At 39.4% G+C, this 18,782-nt stretch overlaps 1 protein-coding gene across 2 annotated transcripts in view; it reads left to right on the plus strand.

Moving 5' to 3' along the window:
* AGO3 (argonaute RISC catalytic component 3) overlaps positions 1 to 18,782 on the plus strand; it is a 51,329-nt gene that overhangs the window by 14,619 nt on the left and 17,928 nt on the right. For both annotated transcript variants that reach the window (XM_054012076.1, XM_054012077.1), the window contains exons 2-5: positions 118 to 289; positions 11,633 to 11,753; positions 13,323 to 13,531; positions 14,951 to 15,087. In XM_054012076.1, coding sequence (XP_053868051.1) covers positions 118 to 289; positions 11,633 to 11,753; positions 13,323 to 13,531; positions 14,951 to 15,087 — 639 coding nt within the window. The remainder of the gene's footprint in view (positions 1 to 117; positions 290 to 11,632; positions 11,754 to 13,322; positions 13,532 to 14,950; positions 15,088 to 18,782) is intronic.

Here is an 18,782-nt window from a genome sequence, read left to right on the forward strand (position 1 = left end):
TATACAAATGTAAAGAGCATATGCATTTTAGCTGTGCTGTAATAGCACCAAGTAGTAACTTCACCACATAGCTTAACCATTGTGTTCAGCTTGTAAACTGTATTGTTTCCTTTACAGGACCCGTCGGGGCACAGCCCCTTCTTATGGTGCCCAGACGTCCCGGCTATGGCACCATGGGCAAACCTATTAAATTGCTGGCCAACTGCTTCCAAGTTGAAATCCCAAAGATTGATGTCTACCTCTATGAGGTGGATATTAAACCAGATAAGTGTCCTCGCAGGGTGAACAGGTAAGTCGGTCACAGAAGTTGTAATTTAATCTAAACTATATTGAAATCTTTAAGCACCATAAGATCCTAGTGAAGTAATTAAAAGCTATAAAGTTATTTTGCAGTAGCTTATTTTAAGAGATGTCAGTGACTTCTACTTCCACTGTATGCTCCCTGAAGTTTAGCGAATAGGAATTTGTTCCCAAATGTGTCTGAGTTATTTATAGTATGTATCCCAGTGGTATTGGGATGGGATGGTATCTTGCAGAATCAAAGTAAATAAAGTAGTTGGAATATATTGTGCTGGCTAATAATATCAAAGGCAAATAATAATTTTTTTCCCAGTAATCATTGAGTTTTAAATGAAATAGGCCAGATTTCTCACACTTATTTCTCGGTGTGCAATTAACCAGGAGTAAAGGATGAAAGATTCAATCCTACATGCATATCTTAAGCCTAATTTATTTTAAATGCAGCATTAGAGATTCACAGTAAAATATAATGCTATGATGCCATCTCTTTCAATGGAATGAGCAATGGTGCAAATCCAAGCTTTTTTTTCATATCTAAATTGCTGTTCTTGTTCACCCAATTTAGTGTTGCTGAGTTATGTAGAATTCAGTCGGAACTACAGACCAATCAGCTTAACTTCAATACCCAGAAAGATAATGGAACAAATAATTAAGTAATCAATTTGCAGACATTTAGAAGATAAGTAACAGTCAGCATGGATTTGTCAAGAACAAATCTTGCCAAACCAACCTAATAGCTTTCTTTGACAGGGTAACAAGCCTTGTGGATGGGGCGGGGGAGGGAGAAGCAGTAGATGCGGTATATCTTGACTTTAGTAAGGCTTTTGATACAGTCTCGCATGACTTTGTCATAAACAAACTAGGGAAATAACAACCTAGATCAGCGGTTCCCACAACAAATTTTTTTGGTGGCCTCAGAGAGCAGTCACCGACTTTTGCTGGTGGCTGCTCTAACAATTTTTCCTAAAATACTTAATTACCTTTAGGAAAAACAAAAAAATATGCACATATACATGTCCAAATCATTGTAATGTATTTATGTAGGACATTGCAGACTCAATAATAAAAATAATGTAGGGTTGTCTCTATTCTTTACTGGACCTAAACAAAATAGAAACAAACAAGGTGCTTTGCATGTTCTTGTCTTTTTGTTGTTCTTGTTTCTCTCCCTTTTTTGATTTTTTTTTTTTACACTTGCTATCTAGTCTGCTTCTGTGACAAGTGATATTTCTGTTTGTTAATATCAGTTTTCATAGGAACAGCCTAGCTAGCTGGGAGGCAGTGAAAAGTGATATTAACAAACATACAAATGTTACTTTTCACATAACCAGACTAACTCAGCCCTGGCAAGGCGGGGTACAGGATGGGGAGGGAGGGTAGGAAGGCAGCCGGGGTCCAGAGGGGGTGGGGGACCAGGGGAGGCAGCGGGTGTCTGGGGGGATGGATGGATGGGGACCTGGGGGATGCAGGGGATCCCTGGGGGGATGGGAGTTTGAGCCTGTGGCCAGCACCCACCACCACGTGGCTGGAGCCCAAAGTCCAGTGGTTAGAGTGTGTGGCCAGGGCACAGACTGTGCAGCTAGCACCCACCACCGCACGGCTGGGGTCTGGGGCTGGATCCCGTGGCCAGAGCCCAAACCCCTGCCACTGGGATGGAGCCCACCACCGTGTGGCCCACGCCCAGAGCCAGAGGAGGCAATGGGGACCAGGGTGATGGGGAGGTGGTGGTGGTGAGTGTGGGGCTGGGGCCCCTGGGAAGGTGGGAACTCACACCGGCTGCCTGCTCATTTGGCGTTTGTGGCTGTAGAGGGGGGCATGGCCCAACCCTTGGTGGCGGTCCTGGGAGAGGGGCCACTGCTTTGCCCCCTTTCCCAATCACTGGCCAGGAGGCTACAGTCGCACGAGAATCACCTGGTGGCTGCATTTGAGTAACACGGACCTAGATGGAGCTACTATGAGGTGGGTGCTGAATGGGTTGGAAAACCGTTCCCGGAGAGTAGTTATCAGTGCTTCATGGTCAAGCTGGAAGGGCATATCAAGTGGGGTCCCTCAGGGATCAGTTTTGGGTCCTGTTCTGTTCAATATATTCATCAATGATTTAGTTAATGGCATAGAGCGTACGCTTATAAAGTTTGTGAACAATACCAAGCTTGGAGGGGTTGCAGATGCTTTGGAGGATAGGCTTAAAATTCAAAATCATCTGGACGAACTAGAGAAATGGTCTGAAGTAAATAAGATGAAATTCAGTAAGGACAAATGCAAAGTGCTCCACTTAGGAAGAAACAGTCAGTTGCACACATACAAAATGGGAAATGACTGCCTAGGAAGGAAAGGGATCATAATGGATCACAAGCTAAATTTGATTCAACAGTATAACAGTGTTGCAAAAAAAGCAAACATAATTCTGGGATGTATTAGCAGTAGTGTTGTAAACAAGACACAAGAAGTAATTCTGTTGCTGTACTCCGTGCTGATTAGGCCTCAGCTAGAGTATTGTGTCCAGTTTTGGGTACCACATTTCAGGGAACGATGTGGACAAATTGGAGAAAGTCCAGAGAAGAGCAACAAAAAATGATTAAAGGTCTAGAAAACATGACCTATGAGGGAAGATTGGGGAAAAAAAAAAAAAAACTGGGTTTGTTTATTCTGGAGAAGAGAAGATCTACTGGGGGAGGAGGGGAGTGTGTGTGTGGGGGGGAATGACAACAGTTTTCAAGTAAATAAAAGGTTGTTACAAGGAGGAGGGAGAAAAATTGTTCTTGTAAACCTCTGAGGATAGGACAAGAAGCAATGGGATTAAAACACAGCAAGGGAGGTTTAGGTTGGACATTAGGAAAAACTTCTTAACTGTCAGGGTGGTTAAGTACTGGAATAAATTGCTTAGGTATGTTGGAGTTTAAGAGCAGATGAGACAAACACCTGTCAGGGATGGTCTACATCAGTGGTTCTCAAACTGTGGGTCAGGATCCCAAAGTGGGTCGTGACTCCATTTTAATAGGGTCGTCAGGGCTGGCTTAGACTTGCTGGGGCCTGGGACTGAAGCGGAAGCATGAGTCCCACCGCCAGGGGCCGAAGCTAAAGCTGAAGAGCTTCAGCCATGGGTGTTGGGGCTCAAGTTACAGGCCCCCTGCCTTGCGCTGCAGGCCTGGGGCTTGGGTTCCCCCACACACCGCCCAGGGTGGTGGGATCAGGCAGGCTCAGGCTTTGGTCCCCTCTCCTGGGGTCATGTAGTAATTTTTGTTGTCAGAAGGGGGTCACAGTGCAATGAAGTTTGAGAGCCCCTGGTCTAGATAATACTTAGTCCTACTTTGTGTGCCTAGAGTGCAGGGGACAGGACTAGAATATCTATTGAGGTCCCTTTAATAGGCAGCAGGTTTAAAACAAATAAAAGGAAGTATTTCTTCACACAACACACAGTCAACCTGTGGAACTCCTTGCCAGAGGATGTTGTGAAGTCGAAAACTACAACAGGGTTCAAAAAAGAACTAGATAAATTCATGAAGGCTAGGTCCATCAATGGCTATTAGCCAAGATGGGTAGGGTTGGTGCCTCTAGCCTGTCTTTGTCAGAAGCTGGGAATGTGTGACAGGATGGATCATTTGATGATTGTCTGTTCTGTTCATTCCCTCTAAAGCACCTAGTATTAGCCACTGTCAGAAGACAGGCTACTGGGCTAGATGGAACTTTGGTCTGACCCAGTATGCCCATTTTTATGTTCTTGCATTATGGTCTTCTAGTCCTACAGTTCTATGATTCTTCCCTGGTGTCTCTCAGGTCCTTCCTCTGTCTCTCAAACTGTAACTGATGTTCAGCATGATCTTGAATCTGCCATAGCTCACTTTTTCTTTATGTAGAAACTAAAAGACCCATAAGCTGGATATAATTAGGTTTTGACTTGTTTCAGAAAGGTCAAACTGTACTGACTCTTGTCACATAAATTTGGTGTACATCACAAGCTGAGTTTGTTCATCTGATATAAGAAGACTATCCTAAAATATTGAATTATAAATATAAAATTCTATCCCATTCTGCAGTTGTAGGCTATAGATAAAGATGAGTCTTGTTGCTTGGTCACTGCTGACTTAATTTCAGACTTATAGACTCATAGACTTTAAGGTCAGAAGGGACCATTATGATCATCTGGTCTGACCCCCTGCGTGCTGCAGGCCATACCCTGTTTCCCCGAAAATAAGACATCCTCCGAAAATAAGGCCTACTTACAGTTTTGCCTCTCGTTGTAATATAAGGCATCCCCCCGATAATAAGACCTCCCCGATAATAAGGCATCCACCGATAATAAGGCATTTTTCATTTCTGAAAAATAAGACATCCCCTGAAAATAAGACCTAGCGCATCTTTGGGAGCAAAAATTAATATAAGACACTGTCTTATTTTCGGGGAAACAGGGTAAAACCGTCCCTACCCCTTCCCTGGACTCTGCTGTTGAAGTCCCCAATCCTGTTTTAAGTGACTTCAATCGGCAGAGACCCTCCTGCTAGAGATCCTTGCCCCATGCTGCGGAGGAAGGCGAAAAACCTCCAGAGGCTCAGCCAATCTGCCCTGGAGGAAAATTCCTTCCCGACCCCAAATATGGCGATCAGTAAGACCCCGAGCATATAGGCAAGAGTCTCCAGCCTGACCCCTGTCAGCCATTATACTATTTACCTACCATTGCTTGGTTTTCCTTGACTACTATGCTTTACCATTAAACCATTCCCTCCATAAACTTATCTAACTTAATCTTAAAACCAGACAGGTCCGTCGCCCCCACCGTTTCCCTCGGAAGGCCGTTCCAATATTTCACCCCTCTGACGGTCAGAAACCTTCGTCTAATTTCAAGCCTGAACTTCCCCACGGCCAGTTTATATCCATTCGTTCTCGTATCCACATTAGTACTGAGCTGGAATAATTCTTCTCCCTCCCTTGTATTAATCCCTCTAATATATTTAAAGATAGCAATCATATCCCCCCTCAGCCTTCGTTTTGTCAGACTAAACAACCCAAGCTCCTCTAGTCTCTTTTCAGAGTCAAATTTGAAACAAGGAATGTGGTGTTAAGTTATTTCATGTAATCTGCATGTCAAGCATACATTTTAATAATATTACCCTGCATCCTTCCGAAAACTCATTTGTGTGCTTTGTGCAGGTTGTGTGTGTTATAGGTGAAGCTGGCAGCAATGTCTATAGTTAAGAGAGTCTAACTTTCCATTTATAAGACCCATCTTCATTATCTTAAGTGGTAGAGATCTTTGCTGTGTATCTAAAAGTTTCAACCCTGCTGATGACCCATATGTTGGTCAATATGGGTCCACGTGATGGAATTTTTTCACTTGTGTTTTTGTAAAGTAGGAAACAGATTTTTTTTTTTTTTTTTAAGTTAAATTTGTCAAGGCTGCAGAGGAAAGCAGGCAGTAGTTCAGTGCCAGAGCCAAGGTTGCCTGTACAGCCTAACACATCCCAATTGAGTGCTTGACTCTTGTGGCCTGGAAGTACTTTTAATGTAATTTGTTGTAAGCCATATTTAATTTGTATCTTGTCCTTAATATCACAAGTTTTAGAGCAAAATACATCTCTACAGTTCAGAAGGAATTAGATTGGTCCAAAATGTGCCAATAGAAAAGATGAATCATTTTATAATAATTTGTAAGGAAGATGAATAACTTCATATTTCCTGTCTGCTTCCTCTGAATTGAATAGTTTTGATGGAAAGAGAGTGAGGCACTTTTTTCTTGGTGTCTCATGCAGTGCATTTTGCCAGTTGGCAAGAAGGGTGGTTTCCATAATAATGAAGTAAAAGACCAATTTCTGCAGCCCTGACCTACATAATTTAAAAAAAAGAAAAGAAAAAAATCCTCTCCCCTCGTAACTTCCTTGCGATTCAGTGCTGTTTTTCATGTATCTACTGTAGATAACTTGTTGATTCAGCAATTCTACCCCTCTTCCTGGTTTTGATCTGAGGTTCTGATCATCCTAATTGTCAGTATGTGTCAGATGAATATTTTTCAGCTTTGCAGTGTTGTTGTAGCCATATTGGTCCCAGGATCTGAGTGTGACAAGGTGGGTGAGATAATATAGTCTATTGGACCAACTTCTGTTGGTGAAAGAGACAAGCTTTTGAGCTCCATATAGCTTTTAGGAGCACTCTGTGGAGCACGAAAACATCTTTCACCAACAGAAGTTGGTCCAATAGACTACATTATCTCACCCACCTTGTGTCTCCAGTATTTTTCAGCTGATGGTTAAGTGCTGCAATTATGGCACCCTATAAATACTAAAGATAGATAGTATATCACCGAACGGGTTTATAATGGAAGCACCAACACTTGGCAATTGGTTTGATGTGTAAGTTTACTCTTGTGATTTACTGGTTATTGGCATATAGCTTCATCAAATGAAAAGTGTGATAGAATGATAATCTTCAAGATGCAGGAGAAATATTAAGTACTCTAGGCTGACTTTCTCTTAGGTTGATTTCAGATGGCTTCATAGGATTCTGTTAGTGCTTTGTGAAGTGATAAGTCTGGACACCAGTAACTGCCACTTTGCTAAAAGCTGTAAATGAGGGCTTCTGCAGTGCAAACTAACAGAGTGCCTTATTATTTATTGCACTGATCTGATCTGGAGGAAAGTACCCAACAAAACACTAACTGTTGGGAAGCTTTTCTTTCAGTTGCCGCCGTATAAGTGCTGAAGTCTCTTGAGAGAACCACATCAAAAAGAGTGCAGCAGCTAACGGTGTGTCTAGTTAATGATCTCACTTAAAAGGTGGGAAATTTTACAAAAATCTGAGTATCACACATGACTTGAAATAAACTATTGGGGAGTCATATCAAAGTAGAGCACTTCCAAAAACCAGGAGCCCACCACCTTTCATATTCCTGTTTGCTTTTTTAGTGTGGTCTCATTTATTAAAGTATGTTTGCAATGCTGCAGGTGTAAGGGTTTGTGAGAACTTCAATTAATCTTTTATTGGTTATGTACTATAGTTAAGTGCTATGAGTTTTTACAGTAGTCTCAAGCTATGATAGAGAGAATTTGTCAGAATATTTGGTTTGGCTATTTAACATATGTCTTTGACGATCAGTAGAGCTGATAGACACTTCTGATAATAAGACCTTGTTTTCAGTTGCTTGAAACTTTGGCAAATTCAGGCTGAAATCTTTCATACTGTGTGCCTCCCCTGAGTAAATTTTTGGAAAATTTTGGCCAAAAGGTTTTATTCAATTGCCTATGCTAAAAAAATGTTGCAGCCTTTTCTTTGAAATGCTCTAGCTTTGGAGCAGGGATTTTAAATTTGCCATGGGGATAGTTTTTGTGTCAGGAATGTCCCTTTTGCTGTCTTCGGAAAAATCCACTCAAATTTGACCTTTGAAAATCGCCATTCGCACGTTCTCAGTAGAGACATCCTAGAGCTTGACAGCTAAAATCTTCAAAGGTTATCCTCACTGAGCATACTCCAGCCTCTCACAGCTTCTAGTGTTGACAAGACCCCACATGGCTACTCCAGCACATGGCTATGGGGGCTCGAAGAACTTCACCTGTAATGGTTACTCCCAGCAGTTTTGGGCCAGGCACCAGAATTGAGAGTATAGAACCATAACACTCTCCCTTCTGCTTCCGCTGACTCTCCCACTGCTGGCACCAAGGCAGCATGGCGGAGAAAGCCATTAGATTAGAATGCAGAGGGAACAAAAGCTGAATGAGGGTGAGAGAGAGAAGTAGATTGGGACAGTGTCTGGTGAGACTGGAATTTGGAGGCAGGAGGAGAAACTGGGAATTGGAGGAGGGAGAGTGGGTCCAGTTGGGCAAGGGACCCTGTGGAAAATACAGTATAGGATCATGTTATTAAAGACTGTCATGCGTGTGCACAAGGGGGCTGAATTAAGGTTGCAAAGACCATCTTAATTCTGGCATTTACTAATGTTTGAGTTTGCAACCTTAATGCTCTTTTAATGCTGTTTTTTGTGTATAATAGTAAATCAGAGTTTGGGGGAGGATCATGAATAGTTGATAATATGGACTAATTTTTTGTGTGTTTATATTTTTGGTATCTGATATTTATAGACTCTATTCTTGGTGAAGTTGGAATAGTTCAGATGTTTGCCACCCATGATTTCTGAATTATCACTAAAACTAAGCTACAACTGGTTAGTCAACATTTTATAAACTTTTAAATATGAATATAAGTGTTTGCTGCTTTAAAATACATTCCCCCTGTTCCAGGCAATTTTCTGGGTACATCTAGCATTTTATGAAGGTCTCAGTCACTATGTATGGATTGAGCAGTGGTAAATTTTAGAGTGTTTGTAAAATGTTTTGAGGAGCGATTTGAAGGCAAGGAGGCTGCTTGGCTAACAAGAAAGGCATACTTTTCCAAGCATAAGAGTCACTGTAGTAAAAGTTGCAAACACAAGTAGAGAAATAGTAATGCTGTGTATTGGGTTCAGCTCCACAAACCTGTATTGGTTTGATATGCACTTAAATCCAGCCCATGTTTTCTTATGGCCTAAATAATAAAATACCACTTTAATTTTTATTAAGCTCTTAATTTACAGGAGCACTGTAAAGCTCATGTCCCTAAAATATTTTTATCTGGTCACATCATTTAAACGTTTCCTTGAAATGCTGTTGTACTCTGAAATATTATTTTTAAGTGGGTATTGAATGGGTTTCTTTTTTATCTATGATTTCCATCTATCTGCGAATAAGTAGATGTTTTTGGCTGGTCCTTCAAACCCTTCTTGTTATCTGAAAATCAAGTTCATCCATTAGCCATAACTTGGCTTAACTAATGCATTAAAAGTGTAATTAAGGTGCAGTTAGGGGGTCCATCTCTGTATACCTGCATGAAGTTTCTCCGTTTGGAATCTAGTTAAAAATTCTGCTAGTGTGTGGGCCAGTAGAAAAACCATCTCACTTTCCTTCAGCTGTATTGGCTCTTTATTACTTTCTGTATGACTAATGCACTGATTTTGTCACTAAAGTGAGCATATGTGACTCCAGTACATATCAGCAACAACTCTGACTATGAAGATACCTTTTGTAGTCAAATTAGACTATAATCCTATTTGAAAGTCTCAAGAAGTTTTATATTTTAAATTGCATCATCAAATTAAATACTAACAGTTATTGTGATTCCTGCTGCAAATGGCAGCATGGAATCTGGTATCTTTGTCGAAATCCTGCATGTGCTTAGTAGATTTGTTTATAATAGGTGACACTAAACTTGCTGTCTGTTTAAAAATGTCACCAGCTGTGTGTATGTGTAAAAAATAAATATACAAATGTGGCAGGTATTAATTAAAAACACAATTGTTGAAATCTTTAATATACAGCAAATGCTACAGATTGCAATAATGAGCCCGATAAAGGGGTGTTGTGTCTGCAGAACAAATGAGTGGCCAGAAAATGTACCCTGACTGGGTACCTATTGGGGTCCAGGAAGTGGGCGGGCGTAAGGGAGACAGGCAGCTATGACTTGCACTACATGAGAGTTAATTCAATACCAAAATGCCTTTTCCTTTGAAGAACTGTCTTTGGAAATAGACTTCGTGGTATCTTGCCGGCTGTCTCTAGTATTTTGAATGAGAGTATATAAACTGTAGTGTAGTATTCCTCTTCTGTTTCCCTTCTCACTTCTCTTTGCTGTATTCTTCGTTAAGTCTTCCCTATTGAGTTACCCAGTGCTGGTCTTTGAAGACGACAGTACAGATAAGTTCAATGGAGCAAAGCTGCAGTTAGAAACTGTTAGATGAGACATAGCTCTGTTGGTAAAAGGGTATAGAAGCTGTCTCCCTCTTTTCCCGCTTCTCCCCACCTCCTTTATCTTTCTCGTTCAGCTCTTGTCACAGTTTGCAAATTGGAATTTATTAAAACATTGGCATTGCGTAGTTTATAGTCTGTGATGTATGTTGGACATAGTGGAGCGAAGTGGCAGTGCACCAAAGTGTAGGGAGGGGTTTTCAGACAAGAGGGACTTGATTGTGGTGTGCAAGAAGAATCATTAGTAATGGGACACTAAAAAGGTCTTGTTACAGTGCAAGGGCGTGCACATTTCTAGTGGTTTTTGTTTGTTTAAGATTTGAGTCTGTTACAAAACCCTCAAAATGGAGGGAATTGCAGAGTGGATAACATTTTACTTTTATTTCTTGGCCTTAGAAAAAGTATTGTTTTGGGAAATTTAACTGCTGTTACTAATTTTGCTCAAAAAGGGAAACAAAGTGTTGCAGTCATTTTATGGAAATACTTTGGGTTAACATTATGCATTCAGGAAGGGTCATATAAGTAAACTTTTCTGTTTGGGAACAAAAAAAAATGCAAACTAAGTATTTTCTCCCACTGTCTATTGTAATTTAAGAATGGGAACACTTAGTATGCTATAGCTAACAAAAATCCTGATTCTTAGCAGAGTAAGAAGGAGCTGCAAGGCCATTGAGAAGATAAGTTGGTTTTAGTTTTTTGACGTTTTTGGTTTTTTTGTAACATTTGATGCCAGCTCTAGTCAGATGGATTGCAAAAGAGGGAAGTCCCTGGACTCCTTATGTACCTACCTGAATCTATTACAATTTGTGTGAGGGATTAAAAGAATGTGGAAATTCCATGGTGGCGGCTTTCTTATAGTATTCAGTGAATGTATTAGGTTATTGTATTTTTTTATTTATTAATCTTAACTGCTATTAAAGTCAGAATAAACCATAATCCTACTCAATTTTTGTTATTTGTAATCTTGGCTTTGGGTGGGATTAAAATGTAGGGATTTAAAAACATTTAAGAATTTTTAAAAGGCCAACATTCTTGGGTATTTTTAATACTGAAGCAGCCTAGAGAAGACCGTAACCAACTCCTTTTTGCAGATTGATGTATAGATTAACAAATTTTTGGATGAATTAAAACAGTCAAAATTGTATGGTTTCCAGGAGTGACCATAACCACCAGTTGTAAGGTTAAGCGTGTACATTTTCCATAGTTCCAGCTTGTGTGCTTGAAGGTAAGCTGCTTCCGATGTGTTTGTAGCACAGTGGGGCATCAGTCCTGTTCGAGGCTTTGGGGTACTATTGCAATACAAATAAATGATTTGTAAGCAACTATATTGCTGGTGGTATTGCATATCCTTCAGCATTTCATTATTCAGTATTTTGTCTGAATTTCTTGAACTACTTTATGGAATATCAATCAGGTGTGCAGATCAATTAATTTTCTCTAAATTAGCGTACTGAAAACTGCTTGAAGAAAGTGTGTGAAAGATATGAAGGCAGTTGTTTGCAATGATACAATCTTTCATGACTGTTGAATTGTAGATATTTCTGTTCTCTTACAACTGTGCCTTTTTTTAGGGAGGTGGTGGACTCCATGGTGCAGCATTTTAAAGTGACAATATTTGGGGACCGTAGACCAGTTTATGATGGGAAGAGAAGCCTTTATACAGCCAATCCACTCCCTGTAGCAACCACTGGGGTAAGACATATTGGTACTTCTCCATTGTTGCACACAGCTTGTCAGAAAAGAATCTCTTTCTAAAAATGTTAGCTTCAGAAATATTGAAAATACCTTAGTACGGTGGTCTCCAAAGTGGGGTGCGCGGCAGGAGGAGCCCCCTTCTTTTTTTTGCTTCGTCTGTTCGGGCAGGAATCCGAGCGGCTCTCCCCCACTCCCCTTCAGCAAAAATGGTAGAGCCGGCGTGGCAGGGGGTGCATGCTCAAAATTTTTTTACTGATAGGGGTGCGCGATCAAAAAAGTTTGGAGACCACTGCCCTAGTGTATCTGAAATGCAATAAGAACCGCCCTAATATACATCTTGATGATCCATAAACTCCATAATATTCAGAAAATAATAGTCTTTACCATCTTCTCAGTAAATATTTAATAGTATTCAATATTTTTCTATACTGAGATCTCATATTAAATACTCAGTTTTACAACATATACTATATAGTATAGTAGTTCTCAAACTTTAGCAACCCAAGGACCCCCATTTGGATTTAAAATATTTCTTGGACCCTCAAGCCCCCCTGTTCAGCCCCAGGCCCCACCCCCGCTCCACCCCTTCCTCCAAGACCCACCCTGTGTCATCTCGTCCCGCCCCCACTCCACCCCTCCTCCTCCTCCTCCTCCTCCTCTTCCCCGCCAATATACCCAGATGTACAGACACTCTTTTCCCAACCTATGTGTTATATAATTTTTTTAACATTAGCTTTAATACAATTTTTAAATTTATTAGTAGCCATATTATTAAACAGTCACAAATAGGCTTTCAAGTTAAAAATTTCTTAAGATAATGAGTTCGCACTTTGTGGCTAGACTGCTAATACATGAACATATGGATCACATAATTAAGGCGACGTATGCAGCTTCTTGCATCCAGTTTCCTGGGTTTATCCTCTCTCAGCCCAATCCAAAACCTTGGCTTGTAATCATTTTTGAATCTGTGTTTAATCAGTGTGTTTCACCAGACATGATCACAAACCATGTTCAGAAATAGTGATATAGGCTGCAGGGGCAAAGAGGAACAAGGGTAGTCTACAGTATGTTCATAGCTGCAGTAGCATAGACGTTTAAAATAAAAATATTTCTCTTCTCTTTCCCCTCCCTTCTGTGGTGCAGGGAAATAATGCTGCAGAGTGTGATAGCTATGCTGGCAGACTGAGAGAGCCACTCTTTTTGAGTAGTTGCTTACATAGCTCAAAACATTAAGTGTTGACAGGATCTTGATCTCTGCTGTTAGTTATTTTATAGGCTAAATCCAAGAGCTGCTGCAAAGTGTCATCACTTTAAACTTCCTTCCACCCACTTTATATGATTCTTCCTCCTTATCTCAGATCTCTCCTTCTACTTTCCCATACCTGCCAAATAAAAGCAAAAGTGTTCCTTCTCCCCAGTTTTGACTTCAGTTTGTGGGTAGGTAGGACAAACATAAGCTAACAGTCTGAAAGAGAAAACAGCACTATTTGTAGTCAAGATCTCTATTTGTATCTCATTTGTCTTTTAAATAACTCTTGTGTTCTGCTCCCCCATTCCCTTCAACAGGTAGATTTGGATGTAACATTACCAGGAGAAGGTGGAAAAGATCGTCCCTTCAAGGTGTCAATAAAGTTTGTTTCTCGGGTGAGCTGGCACTTGCTGCATGAAGTTTTGACAGGAAGAACCTTGCCTGAGCCTCTGGAACTAGACAAACCAATCAGCACTAACCCTGTTCATGCTGTCGATGTGGTGCTACGACACCTACCCTCCATGAAGTAGGTTCTCTAATCTTCGTTCCTTCTCTCCCGTTAGCTTTTTTAAAACTTTGGGGTGAAGTCCTTTCATATTTCTGCACAAACATAGCAGGAGGAAATCGATTAAGCCATTCCCTACTCACAATACGTCTTACTGATGGGCCTGGGGAGATTCCTGGTCTGAGTCAATTGAAACTAATATTATCTGAGTGTGAATATTTGTGCAGGGGGGTCAGACCCAGAACAGGTAATATCAAAGACTTTCCACAGTGGATTATTCAAGATAGTTTCTTCCCCCAAAAAACTGTTAAGGACTTGTTCTGGATCTTCAAGTCAAGTTTAAGAAATCTGAAACAAAGTAATAGGGTTACAATATACTGTAGCACTGCATCTTCTGTGTACTCCAGCTTAGCAGTGGCTCCACATAACTTGTGATGTTTCTTATCTGAAAGCATGTGCCTTTTTAATTCATTGACATTTCACAAAGCTGCAACTTCATGTTTTGGATAAACAGTTGAGATTAGTTTTTTTTACCAGTATCTGTTTTTCTCATCTCAGAATTCTGAAATTTCAAAGGAGGCCAGTGTAATTTTGATATACATTTTGTTTTATTCATGTATTGGAGGTTACTTTTATCTTTTAAAGTTTGAGTACTGGTTTGAGGCACAAGGGCAGTTTTCTCTTATACAGGGTGAAATGAAATACATTGGTGAAATGTATCTGTAACTTGCCAAAATGATCTTGTGCTTTATGGAACTGAAATCCTTCAACTGTCCCAAATTCTAAAGAAACATGAAAGCTAATGGCCTTTATGCTAATGTCATCCACCCCAAGTAGTTGTATTCTGGGAGGTCGTTGCACAACTATTAAATGCCGACATAACTTTCCAAGTTCTTTGCTTACACCAAGCTTTGGGCAATAGAAAGTGAATCAGTGAGCTGGACTAAAAGCACATGGGTTTCATAAAACATACCCACTTTCATGCTAGTACAAAAGGATATCTTAAAGACTGGAACCAATGTACACCAGACACTATTCTGTAGAAGCACCCTGCTAGTCAGCATTTGTGCTGCAGTCAAGATCGTGCTTTACTGAAATTAAATCATCCTTTCAGATCTTTAACATTTAGTTTTTAATTTGCTCTAAATATCAAAAATAGATGTCACTTTCAAAAATGGTAATTGCTTTGGCTAAAATTAAAAATACCATCTTAGAAACAGCAACATACAGAATAATAATAATAATAATTCAAAATCCTAGCTATATCTTGCCATATTTTGCAAAATGTGACTTTTTGGTACTGATATACATCAATATCCATACAATAATTTATGAAGTGGAATAATAATCCTTGTTACATAAGGCTTTTTAAATACTCTTATGGAAGGCAGTAGCATATACAGATGGGTACTCTTTTTTTTTTTTTTTTTTTTTTAATAGGTATACCCCTGTGGGCCGCTCCTTTTTCTCAGCTCCAGAGGGCTATGATCACCCTTTGGGAGGGGGCAGGGAAGTATGGTTTGGATTCCATCAGTCTGTTCGGCCTGCCATGTGGAAAATGATGCTTAATATTGATGGTAAGTAAAGTATTTGTGTATAACAGAGGTATGCAATGGAGAAGGTTACCTTTTAAGAATAAAAATGTCTGTGCTGTTCAACTAGTTGACTTGTGCGTATCTGAATTTCACTATAGAATAGCACATTTTGTTTGTGGGAATAGTTTTTAAAACTTTCGGAACAAAAGGATTTAATTGTGGGAAACTATCAGTTCCAAAATTTAACTTTTCTCTCTCGGCTATAAATTAAGAAATGAAGCTTAAAGTAAATAGCTAATTTCAAGTATTCTTGCATATACCCTAGAAAAATACAAACATGAATCTCTTGTCTATTTAGTTGCTTTATTTAAATTTAGAGTTGCTACAAGATACATAACCAAATTTGGCTGTCATCTGAAAAGCTATTTCTAAAAGTAAATGGCTCAGTTTGAAGATTCTGCAGCCTTTTATTGTAAAATCATTACATAGAGCACAAATGATTTAATTGATTGAAGACTATATTTTCAATATTGTGACTTGTCTAGAAGACTTCCTTTATAGTTATGTGTTTATAATTCTAAATATAAAAAATTACTACCAGGCTTAGTTCCTTTGCAATGGGCTTAATTCAGTCTTTTGGCTTTTCTTGCAAAGGTGATTTAGAAGTCCTAGTATTTGTATATCTGGATTTGCCATCGAAGTGTGCACACGTGGCCAAAAGCTAGTTGTCCTAATCGAGAAACAAAAAAGTGTGTTTAAGATATGACATGCTCCCTCTACATAAGGGAGACTATCACCAGTACACGGGCAATGAGTTTGTGGGAAAGAATTGTCAGTACCTAGACAAAACGCTTAAGGTGTGTTACCTTACAAACTTCAGTACAAATACCTGATTCAGTAGTTGCTGTCAGGTTTGGTGTATTCCATCTAGTTAGATGAAGTGATCACAGTTGTTTGTTTATATTGAGCTAGTTGAGATTGGCAGTTCTGCAGCACAGACTGAAGACCTAACAGCAGGCTTCTGAGAAGAGTTGTTGTACTTGTCAGACAGAATATTCCACAGACTACACGGATGTAAGCATTCATCTCAGGCACATGAATTTAAGGCGTTTTAATGGAACATGCTCTTTCTTTTTGAAGGGATCTGGCTGAAAATGGCTTGTGCTGCTTAATCTGCTTGAAATATTCTGCCAACTTCTTGTGGCCATTGATCAGCATCTCATACAAAACATTTTAATGTCTTCTTCCATGCTGAAGACTTGCCTTGATAATGTCCCCCACACATTCTGAATTCCAGGTTGACTATTGTAACTTATTTTATACAGGGATGAAGCCACAGGCCTGAAAATGCTCTAAATAGTATAAAATTCAGCAGCCCATCTACTAAGCAACGGATGTCTCTGTACGCATTGCCCGGTCCTCTGTACTGCGGATCCCCACTAGTTAGTACAGTTCAGGGTCTGTCTCCTGATATTTAAAGCCTTCTGGGACTCTTAGCTCTCATGACAGCTACATTTAATTGGAACTATGAAATTGTTGACCAACAGGAAAAGATTCAGGAGTGCGGGAGACAAAACTGTAATAGGAGCTGGACTGAGATTGTGGAACTGTTTATCTTGGGTAGTACTCTGTACTTCAAGACTAGTGCTGTTAGTTTTCTAATAGTTTTAAGTTTTTCACTTCTTAATAGCCACACATAATGTAAACCTTTGACTCCGTTAGCTAGATGCTGCAGTAATTTAAAACAGCAGCTTTATTTCTTACACTTTAATTATGATGATATTGCTTTCATCATGGCAATAATATGATAATGATCATGTCAAATGGGCTATATCAAAAGATTGCAACTAAGTTAAATTAATTTTCCCAACTATGCAAACACAAATTAAAAATCGGAGAAGCGGGGAAAAGGAAAGATACTCTGTTACAGCCAGACGTGGATTGTTGGAGTTATGAGCTGAGACTGAAGCTGGTACCATTTTTTGGGCAGTCAGGAATGCCACAGGTGTTCCATTAGGTTGGAGGCCAGGTCACTTTGATAGATGGTTTTTTTTTTTTTCTTTCCCATTAACAAGATTAGCAAAGGATGCAATAAATGAGCAGGCAGATACCATATTTAGGGTAGCTAGGGTGCAGTGTTAAAATCCAAGGAACCCTGAGGCAAGGTAGACTTGAAAGCCACTAGATGTGCAATTTAGAGCAGAAAATAGCAAAAGAGGGGCAGACACCAAGAAACAAGTTGATAAAAGTCACATCCTTGTGGAATGCCTTTGAGTTTTATATATATTTTTTTCAACGTATTATGACATTGGAGCAAGTTGTCCCCTATTTCATACTTTTGTAACCATTATGTACCTCTCATGTGCTTCAGAGACAGAAATGAAATACATAATTGTTGCAGCTGAGGATACATTGATCCACCTTGTTTCTGCAGGTTTAGGGAACATGTGACAACTTTCATATCTAGCCATGCTTACTACACAATTATTTTCTCATGGACAGTAAAAGTAAACAAGACAAACAATCCATTTCTGTAATTTCCATTTAATTCAGAATTTTGCATTTTGTAAGGATCAAAAATATTGTACCAATCAGCAAATCATACCCAGGTTTTTCAGTTAAATGGCCCACTTGTAACACAAGGATATTTGACTGGAAAGGTCATGTAATAATTGGTCCAAGACCGTGGTTTTCAACCTTATTTCATTTGTGGATCCCTACAAAATTTCAAATGGAATGGCGGACCTCTTTGGAAATCTTAGACATAGTTTGAAAACCCCCTGGGATCCACAGACCACAGGTTGAAAACCACCGGTCCAAGCAAAGTTATTGCATTGTTCACATTAGCTGAGATCTTTCTGAATTTCTAGCTATTTAGTAACTAAGACTTATTACCGAAAATGCCAGTATTTCAAAAGAGAAATGCAATGACTCATGCTTTGCGTCTAAAGCACATCATAATCCTCTCCTACAATTGTTGATGTATAGGAGCAGCTGATATTCTTTAATACCAAGCCAAATACTGTTTAAGTCAAGCTATTTGCAGTGTCCGCAATGGGGAGGAGAATTCTGAGGTTTCATAGTAGAAATACTGAAGTCTATGCTCTTACATACTGAACTTCTTGGAAAATGAGCAATGAAAAATTGATCCTTTTCTTTTCTCAAGTCTGGCAGTAAAAAGATGGGGTAGTTCTTTGTAAATCCAGTGTACCCAACCAAAACTACCTTTTAAAGCAGTTAACTCTGATGTGGCTATTGGTTTAAAAGCAGTTAAATTTAAATTATTTGAGTTTTATGCTATTACAAGTACTGTAAATTCTCAACAGTATGTATGCTGCATATTGAGGAGAGACTAGTTCGTGTGTTTTTGTTTGTTTGTTTGTTTTTTGCTGTAAAGAAAATAGTCTTAATCCCCACTGACACTGAGTCTTGCCTTTTTGTTGCTTTTTGTAAATTAAGCTTTCCCCATCACTGCGAAATAAGGTCTTGTTAACCAGAAGGTTTGTTGTTTTTATCTTCTTGGTAGAAGTTATTCAATTCTAGAGAAGATTTACAGTGGATGTGCAACAGACTATTACATTAAAGTGAAATTCCTAAATAGAAATCATTTTGATGTTTAACTGCAGATTATGGGAAAATGACTTTGCTAATTTGGTTTGAAATTTAAGATTAAATCTACAATCAAATTATTGGAGTTTGTTTTGATCACTTACCTCATACAAGGTGCTCTACAAAAT

The sequence above is a fragment of the Malaclemys terrapin genome, chromosome 22 (genome assembly GCF_027887155.1).
Source record: "Malaclemys terrapin pileata isolate rMalTer1 chromosome 22, rMalTer1.hap1, whole genome shotgun sequence".
Lineage (NCBI taxonomy): Eukaryota > Metazoa > Chordata > Testudines > Emydidae > Malaclemys > Malaclemys terrapin.